The following is a 9,895-nucleotide window of genomic DNA, read 5'->3' as shown; positions in this document are numbered from 1 at the left end:
TTCCCTCTTTGTGCCAACAGATTTAAGTGCGAATGCACCAAATTAATTTACGGATTCCCTGGTTTCCCGAGATATAACTCCACAAAACAAACCAACACTGGACAAACAAATATCTGTGAAAAGTCAAGACAAACAAAATCTACACATCATCTCGCCCCTCCCCAATGCGTTCTTTACCGCTACCATCAAGAATGCATAATAATTTAAGAGCTGAAAAAATGGTAAATGGGACAAGTTGCATTGAAAATTGCAATAGAAATACTCAGAAGGAAGAAGAAAGAATAGAGACCACAGAAAATGGGAGCTGGGGGTGGGCAACACATAGGCAACCGATTCATATGCTAACAATTTTTTTACCATGCATGCTAAACTTGCATTTACCACTGTACTCACGAAGATGGAATCTGCAAAATGCACATTTGCAAAAATAAAGTGGCCACATATTTAAATGTGCAATGCTGGTGGGAAATTAACGACTGAGTGGGTTATACCAGCTGCCTGCCACACCATTTACCCTCTCTGTGCTATTTTGTACATATGCAGTGCAAAATTTCTTCTCCCTCTCCCAAAAAATATATAAAAGGGAGGCAAACACCTGCTCTGGCTGTCAGTGCTGCAGCAACTGGATCTGGACCCAGAGGCAGAGAATCAGATGACAGAAATGCCGGGACGGCAAGTGCACCATCTAGCTGAGGGAAGCCAGAATATGGCAATTCCAGACAGGAGATGGAGGTCCTTAGCAGAATCGACTGAACAGACTGGAGGAAGAGCTCTGTGGCATCCTGGGACCAGAAGCCATCGTCAGCCTCTTAAAGGAGCTGGATACCACTGCACAACTGTAGGACAAGGCAGCAGGTTACTTTACTATCTCAAGGAAGGAGTGGAGAGACAAGGGCAACCACAGGGAAGGAGCATGCAAAGCCAAAGGAGTAATGCCTCATACGACAACAAACATCAAAAGATCAAGGATAAAGAGAATTTTAAAAAAACATAAAAACAGAATTTTAATAAGTAGAACTAGAAAACTAATTAGTCATAACACCATAGAGACACTTAATATTTAAACACAGGAAATACATTAAGTAAGTGAGAATTAGCGTGTATAGCAGTAAATGATGAGATTGACATAATTGGCATCTCAGAGACCTGGTGGAAGGAAGATAACCAATGGGACAGTGCTATATCGGGGTACAAATTATACCACAATGATAGGGAGGATCAACAGGGTAGCACTTTATGTTTAGTACGGCATAGAATCCAAACAGGATAAAGATCATGCAAGAGACAATGCACACTAGAATCTTTATGGGTAGAAATCCCGTGTGTGTTGAGGAAGAGTACAGCAACAGAATTACACTACTGTCCACCTGGCCAAAATGATAAGAAGGACGATGAAATGCTAAATGAAATCAGGGATGCTAACCAATTTGGCAGTGCAGTAATAATGGGAGATTTCAATTACTCCAATATTGACTGGGTAAATGTAACATCAGGACTTGCTAGAGATATAAAGTTCCTGGATGTAATAAATGACTGCTTCATGGAGCAATTGGTTCAGGAACCAACAAGAGAGGGAGCAATTTTAAATCTAATTCTTAGTGGAATGCAGGATTTACTGAGAAAGGTAACTGTGGTGGGGCCACTTGGCAATAGTGATCATAACATGATCCAATTTGAACTTTTAACAGGAAGGGGGACAATAAGTAAATCCCTTTCCAAAGGGAGACTGATAAAATGAGGAAAATAGAAAAAAAACTGAAAGGGGCACCTGCAAAGATTAAGAGTGTAAAACAGGCATGCATAATGTTTAAAAATACCATCTTAGAAGTTCAGTCCAGATGTATTCCATGCATTAAGAAAAGTGGAAGGAAGGCCAAATGACTGCTGGCTTGGTTAAAAGGCAAAGGGCCGGATTTTAAAAGGGTTACGCGCATAAGGTATGCGTGTAACCCTTTTAAAACCCCCCTGCGCGCGCCGAGCCTATATTGCATAGGCTTCCGGCGCGTGCAAAGCCCCGGGACGCGCGTACGTCCCGGGGCTTTCTTGGGGTGGGCGTGTCGGGAGGCGTGACGCGGACGGCGTGTCATCGGGGGCGTGACGTGGTCGGTGCATCATCCGGGGGCAGTGCCGCGGGCATGGTTTCGGCCCGGGGCGTTCCGGGGGCGTGGCCGCGGCCTCCGGACCAGCCCCCGGACCGGAACACGGCGTGCGGCAGCTGGCCCGGCGCGCGCAAAGTTACACCTGCTTCGAGCAGGCGTAACTTCTGCGACAGAGGTAGGGGGGGGTTTAGATAGTGCCGGGGGGGTGGGTTAGGTAGGGGAAGGGAGGGGAAGGTGGGGGGAGGCGGAGGGAACGGGCAGCACGCGCAGGGCTCGGCGCGCACAAGTTGCACAAATGTGCACCCCCTTGTGCACGCGAACCCTGGATTTTATAAGATACGCTCGGCTTCGCGCGTATCTATAAAATCCGGCGTACTTTTGTTCTCGCAAACAAAAGTACGTGCGCGCGTAGAATTATAAAATCTACCCCAAAGTGAAAGAGGCTATTTTATCCAAAAAAACTTCCTTTTGAAAACTAGAAGATGGAACCATCTGAAAAAAATAGGAAAAAGCATAAGTATTGGCAAGTTAAATGTAAAACATTGATAAGACAGGCTAAAAGAGAATTTGAAAAGAAGCTTGCTATAGAGGCAAAAACTCATAATAAAAACTTTTTAAAATATATCTGAAGCAGGAGGCCTGTTAGGGAGTCACTTGGACCGTTAGATGATTGAAGGGTTAAAGGGGCATTTAGGGAAGATGAGACCATCATGGAAAGACTAAATGAATTCTTTGCTTCAGTGTTTACTAATGAAGATGCTGGGGAGATACCTGTTCCAGAGACGGTTGTCAAGGGTGATGATTCAGATCAACTGAATCAAATCACGGTGATCCTGGAAGATGTAGTAGGCTAGATTGATAAACTAAAGCAAAACAAATCACCTGGACCATATGGTATACACCCAGGGTTCTGAAAGAACTAAAAAATGAAATTTCAGATGTATTACTAGTAATTTGTAACCTATTATTAAAATCTTCCATTGTACCTGAAGACTGGAAAGTGGCCAATGTAACTCCAATATTTAAAAAGGGCTCCAGATGTGATCTGTGAAACTTCAGACCGGTGAACCTGACTTCAGTGCCACAAAAAATCATAGCAACTATTCTAAAGAACAAAATCACATAAATAGACTTAGTTTAATGGGACACAGTCAACATGGATTTACCCAAGGGAAGTCTTGCCTCTGCTACTGTTATGTTTGTTGTAAAAGTATGAACCCTGGTCCGAGGTGAGAGATGTCTCCGTCCACAGGGAGGAGCCCTGTGAGCCTCACCGTCGGTAGGCGTGGCCTCAGCAGACAGTTGTAAGGAAGAGACTTTATTATGCAGGAAAGATAGTAGAGCCCGCGGAGCGGAAGATGTAGTAAAGTACAGTTCTGAGATGAGGGGAAGAACCCCGATGTGAAGCTCTGGTGGTAGCCCAAGGAACAGGGTACGCCAGAGTCTTTTCAGAAGTGCAGCAATACCTCAGACATGCAGATCCGGTAGTGGCCCGCAGAGCGGGGTACGCCGTGGACAGTTCTGTGGAGATGTTGAGGATAGTCTGAGGTGCAGGAACCCGGAATGGGATCCTGTAGATGGTGCGGTAATAACCTGCAGGGCAGGGTTTCCCAGAGCGACTCCTACTGGGGAGAATACGGTAGTGGCCCCTGGCACGGGGCACACCGCGTCGTTGAAGTCCGTAGTCATGTACTCACAAAAGGTAGTTCCACGAGATGATCCCGAGAAGCGGGACAGGAAGCAAACATGGCAGAAAGGCCCTCCGAGGAGCTGATAGCCCAGGAGCGGAAGGGCCCCCGAGGAGCGGGTACCCAGAGCGTCTCACGCCAAGTAAGCAAAGTGGAACCGAAAGTCCAAAGATGGAGCGGAATTCAGCAATGAGGGAACTCCTTGCTAACTCATTGAAGCGTAGGGCCAGTCAGTTTAAATACAGCAAGGCGGTGACATCATGCAGAGGGGACACCCCCAAGGTTCCTGCCATGACGTGAAGAAAAGGTGGCCCGTGCGCGCGCTTGCTTAGGTAACTTCTGGATCAAGATGGCGGTCGGCATTGCCCACGCCGTCCCGGGGATGCCAGCGGTCATTGGTGGAGGCCGCCATTCTTTCGAGGATTGACGATGCAGCAAGAAAAGAGGTGAGCATGAGAGGTCGCAGCCGCCTGCGACCAACGGGCATAACAGCTACATTTTTTTGAAGGAGTTAAGAAACATGTGGCTAAAGGTGAGCCGGTAGATATGGTGTATTTGGATTTTCAGAAAGCATCTGACAAAGTCCCTTATGAGAGGCTCCTAAGAAAATTTAAAAGTCATAGAATAAATTATAATGTACTTTTGTGGATTGTAAACTGGTTAAAAAACAGGAACCAGACAGTTAGATCAAATGGTCAGTTTTCCCAGTGGAAAAAGGCAAACAGCAGGGTGCCTCAGGGAACTGAACTTCGACCAGTGCTTTTTAATATATCTATAAATGATCCGGAAAGGGAAACGGCAAGTGAGGTGATCAAATTTGCAGATGACACAAAATTATTCAGAGTTGTTAAATCATAAGCGGATAGTGATAAATTGCACAAGGACCTTGTTATTTGTGCCTCAATTATCCTAATTTTTTACAAATGCTTAACAATGTTTCAATGTATCGCTCCTTCGCGACAGTTCTGTTGTACTGTAAACCGGTATGATCTGTACATCCTACAGCAATGTCGGTATATAAGAATTTAAAATAAATAAATAAATAAATAAATAAGATTGGTCGTTCAAACGGCAGATGAAATTTAATGTGGACAGGTATAAGGTGATGCATATAGGGAAAAATAACTCATGCTGTAGTTATACAGTGTTAGGTTTCGTGTTAGGAGTTACCTCCAAGGAAAAAGATCTAGGCGTCATAGTGGATAATAGATTGAAATCAATGGCTCAGTGTGCTGTGGCAGTCAAAAAAGCAAACAGAATTATTAAGAAGAGAATGGTGAATAAAACAGAGAATGTCATCATCCTCTATATTGCTCCATGGTGAGAAGGCACCTTGAGTACTGTGTTCAATTCTTTTCGCCACATCTCAAAAAAGATATAGATGCAGTGGAGAAGTTACAGAGAACAGCATCCAAAATGATAAGGGGGATAGAACCGCTCCCTTGAGGAAAAGCTAAAGGTATTATGGCTGTGTAACTTGGAGAAGAGACAGCTTGGGGGGTTCTGATGGAGGTCTACAAAGTCACAAGAGGCCTAGAAGGGGTAAATGTGAATCAGTTGTTTAATTTTTCAGACTAGGGGGCACTCTATGAAGTTGAAAAGTAGCACATTCAAAACAAATCAGAGACTTTTTTTTTTCATTCAACACACAATTAAGCTCTGGAATTTGTTACCAGAGGATGTGGTTAGGGCAGTTAAAAATGGTTTGGACAAGTTCCTGGAGAAGTCCATAAACTGGTATTAGTCAAGCAGACATAGGGGCAGATTTTAAATACTTGCGCAATCGCGTACTTTTGTTCGCGCACCAGGCGCGAACCAAATTACGTTGGATTTTATAAGATACGCGCGTAGCCGCGCGTATCTTATAAAATCCGGAGTCGGCGCGCGCAAGGGGGTGCACATTTGTGCAACCTGCGCGCGCCGAGCCCAGCGCGGCCTGCCTGTTCCCTCCGAGGCGCTCCGATTTCGGAGAGGCCTCGGAGGGAACTTTTCTTCGCCCTACCCCCACCTTCCCCTCCCTTCCCCTACCTAACCCACACCCCCGGCCCTATCTAAACCCCCCCTACCTTTGTCGGCAAAGTTACGCCTGCTGAAAGCAGGCGTAACTTTGCGCGCGTCGGCCAGCAGCCCCGCTCCGTCCTCCGGTCCCGGGGGCTGGTCCGGAGGCCTCGACCACGCCCCCGGGCCGGCACCACGCCACCGGGCCCGCCCCCGAAACGCCACATTGTTTCGGGAACGCCCCGGACACGCCCCCTCCCTCCCCTTTTCGAAAGCCTTGGGACTTACGCGCGTCCCGGGGCTTTATGCGCGCCAGCGGCCTATGCAAAATAGGCACGCCAGCGCGCGGGCCTTTTAAAATCCGCCCCTTAGGGAATAGCCACTGCTTATTACTGGCATTAGTAACATAGGATATATTTAATGTTTGGATACTTGCCAGGTACTTGTATCCTGGATTGGCCACTGTTGGAAAAAAGGATACTGGGCTAGGTCTGACCCAGTATGGCAACTTCTTATGTTTCTTACCAAATATAAATTATCAACCATAGAATTCTACATTTTAAAATCCCAATATGGCCATACTTTCACAGAATGCCTCCATCAGAGAATTTTTTTTTTTTTGCATTTATAAATTAGAAACAAGAAATATTAAATGAAAATAATATAGAATTAAAAGTGGATTCCCTTCTAAGAGGGACAAACCAGACCTGGAATGTCTCTGATAGATTAAAAGCAGTCTTTCACCTTAAATCTTTTTTGCTCATCAGTTTCAAATTATTGTTAGGCCCCCATAACTTCTTAATTGTCCAGTGGTGCAATGTGGGGGTCCGGTTGTATAAAATAATATTCAGATCCTTGCTCCTGCTTATGATCTATCAGAGACAATATTTGCTCATCGGCTAAAGGTAAATCGAGTTTTCTAGGAAAAATTGTCAATGTTTCCGCCAGCAAGATCTGTGGGATGCACTCTGAGACCACCAAAACAAACCTGTTATAGTCTTAAGAATTGTTGGTTTAGGAGGACCCCACTAATCAACATGCGGGCACCTTCGGGACGGTACCCAGTTTTGGTTCAAAAGCAGCCAGTGCCCTTTCTATCACCCGCCTCCGCCAAACAGATGCGTTCCACCTTTTACCGAGGCCCTAACATCTGTCCCCCTAAAAACATTCCGGAAAAATGACCGATGAAAGCTGCCCGTCTTCCCTGGCACCGACGTGAGAACTCGGCTCTGCACCAGGGTCTTCCTAGGCCGGCACCGCCCTACGACGGTCGGTACCGGCTACCGGGCCTTTCTCCCGGCTCCACCTGTACCGGCCCGGCAGCAGCAGCAGCGCGCTCTCCGGCCGGCAGGGGGCAGCAGGCGCTGGTGGCGCCGCCGCTCGACCTCGCCGAGGTGTCGTGCTGGCCGTGGCGGGCGGACGGACGGAGCCGGTGAGGGGCGCCGGGCCCGGCTCTGAGGAGCGCAGGCCTGTCCGGAGGAGGGGGGGGAGGGAGGCGCTTCGGGCCTGACCGCGCTCAGCTATGGGGGAGCCGAGGCGCCGAGCTGCCGCCGCCATCATCACCGTATCCTGCGGGCCTGGCGGGGAGAGGGCCGGGCCGGTGAGGGGGAGCTTTCGGTTTAGCCAGGCCGGTCTGGAAGCGGCTCGGCCGGACCTCGGAGGGGAGGGGGAGGGTCCTGTCTCGCCGGAGCTGGGCGAGGAAGCCGCCCCCCCCCCCGGAGAGTCTCGGGAGGGAGTTGCCGGGAGTGGGAGGGTTATCCGGGTCTGGCAGGCGCCGCCGCCGCGGTGTGGGGCACGGTTCCCCGTCAGGGCTTGGGCCGGACATCGGCGCCTTCCAGGGGAAAGCGAGGCCAGAAGCCGCTGCACGTTGCCGGGAGGGAGCCCGCTTCCGAGTCAAAATGAGCGACGCCTGCCCGAGTTTTCTTGCCGTGAAACCGACACTGTGGGTTTATAAAGGGCTCGGGTCATGTTCGCTGGCTTTTCCGGGCTCGGTGGTTATAGCGCCTCGATGTGCTGAAGGGGGAGGTCTCCGAAGTGCTTGTTAAGTTAATCTCTGAAAACAGTCTGCAAGTTGAGGAGGGGATCTTACAAAAGATGTTAGTGGCACAACAGTATCTCAGTGGGACCCGCAGTTTGGACACCTAGGTATTAAGATCCCAGGAAAAAAAAAGAAGAGGTAAGGGCTGAAGATGTGAACGATTGGTATTTGATTGTGCTTTTAAAGGGCATTTCATGGATCTTGTTTCATAAGTTTACATTGCTTTGTTAGAGAAGGCAGCGTCTCGTGTGTGTGTTGCATATGGGTGCAGATGGTAAGATAGTTCATGCAGATGTCTGTGTCTTAGTGAAATTCATTAATGGCAAGTGTGTGTATTGTTTTGCCAAGTAAGTTAGGGCCTCTTTGTGTTAAATCAGTGACGCTATGCCAGGTGTAGCAGGTGTGGAATTAGGTATGTGCCAGTAGATGCCAGGTGAAGACAAATTAGGATAGACAGGTACAATGTTTGTTAAACCTGGCAAAACTGCACTGGTGATCTTCTGCGGAAGCAGGCATACATTGGGTTGTGTGCCCAGAAACAAAGCTGTTGAGTATTTGTCTGTGCATGCCAGTATAAGAATGTTTCAGGAGATTATAATCTAATCTGTGTCCAAAAAGAGCCATGAATGTTCTTTAACTGTCTACTTATACTGTGGAGGGTCTGGAAGTGAAGGCTGGCTGCAAAGAGCCTTGTCTCCTGTTCCTGTCCCAGCGGAAAGGACAATATGTGTAAGTAATGTGCAATCTTCCTCTTTATGCTAGGCTGCTGCATGCATCATAAATCCCCAGGCAGGCAGATTGCTTAAAGGGCATATTTCAGGTTCTGAAAACCAGCATCCTTAACATTTAGCCAGCTGGGTCCTTTTGGCTAAATGCTAGAGAAGAAAAAGTGATGTGCTGGCGAGCACACAACTTTTTGACCTGTCTTGGCTCTTCCATTTTTTGAGCAGAAGAGAAGAGGAAATGACATTACAGATCGCTGCCACCATTGGTCAGAAATCAATTTCACTCAGCAGCTGTGCAATATGACTTTTAAAAAGGCATTGCAGCCTGGCTAACTGAAGTGCCTTTCATATGTGCAGTTCAAGATTATAACATGAGATCACGAGGAGACCCTTGCTTGGCTTTGTGGGTATACATTCACTGTACTGTCAGGGAGGGAAATCATTTCTAACCAATACTCAAAATACCAATGCTTTCCTGCAGATTTGTGGATGCGGTACCCGACTGCCATCCAACCCGCATGCAATTCTACAAAAGAATGATGAAGTACTGTTTGGGAGCAAACATGTTCTCTTGGTGCCTATCACGCCCCCAAATTACAGGGAAGAAAAGATTATCTTGAAACATTTTTAAATAAAACAGGTGCTTTAAAGTGATATTTTGTAAAAATGTTAATAGTCTTTGGTTTTCTGAAAATGTCATCCTTTGGCGATAAATAGCAGTATATTTTAGCAGCATGGAGGTGATTTAGATTCCTCTGAGCAGTTGCAGAGTACACGGGCACACATACTTTACACTAATTTTCCAAGAAATTCTACTCGGGCAGTTTCTCTTTGAAAATTAAAGTGCACAGGGCTGAAAGCGCTCGCATGCTTTTCACTTTATGTGCAGGCAGCCAGAGGGTAAAATAGACTGTGTTTTGTGAATATGTCTTGTGTGTGCAATGTTTTCCTCCCCATGGCCTAAACATGCTATCAGCTATGCTGCCTTGCAGTCCAGCTAAAAGCACACGTGAAATGAAAGCCCACAGACATGCACTTTCTGCCAAGGGGAAGAGGCCAGTTTTCAGGCAGGGCAATCTTCAGTCCATTTTAGCGTGACTAGATTGCTTTGAAAATTGTTCTCCATATGCCCATGAATTTGCTTGGGTGGGGGAATGACCATTTCAAAGTTATGCAACTGAAATGCCTTTATAAATAAGAACATAAGAAGTTGCCATACTGGGCAGACTGAGGGTCCATCAAGCTCAGCATCCTGTTGCCAACAGTGGTCAATCCATGTTACAAGTACCTGGCAAATACCCCCAAATTAAATAGATCCCATGCTACTAAAGCCATAGCAGTGGCAAT

General features: G+C 47.1%; 1 protein-coding gene across 5 annotated transcripts in view; it reads left to right on the top strand.

The window, feature by feature from the left end:
- Window positions 1-6,971: 6,971 nt before the first annotated feature.
- OCRL (OCRL inositol polyphosphate-5-phosphatase) overlaps window positions 6,972-9,895 on the top strand; it is a 193,176-nt gene continuing 190,252 nt past the window's right edge. Inside the window, exons 1-2 of one of the 5 annotated variants that reach the window (XM_029607427.1) lie at window positions 6,972-7,349; window positions 8,473-8,552. In XM_029607427.1, coding sequence (XP_029463287.1) covers window positions 7,308-7,349; window positions 8,473-8,552 — 122 coding nt within the window. In that variant the 5' untranslated portion in view covers window positions 6,972-7,307. Of the gene's footprint in view, window positions 7,350-7,572; window positions 7,962-8,472; window positions 8,553-9,895 lie in introns of those variants that run through there. The other 4 variants (XM_029607425.1, XM_029607424.1, XM_029607426.1 and 1 more) reach the window with 4 other exon arrangements.

This window comes from Rhinatrema bivittatum, chromosome 6 (genome assembly GCF_901001135.1).
Source record: "Rhinatrema bivittatum chromosome 6, aRhiBiv1.1, whole genome shotgun sequence".
Classification (NCBI taxonomy): domain Eukaryota; kingdom Metazoa; phylum Chordata; class Amphibia; order Gymnophiona; family Rhinatrematidae; genus Rhinatrema; species Rhinatrema bivittatum.
This window is presented reverse-complemented; position numbering and strand designations above follow the sequence as displayed.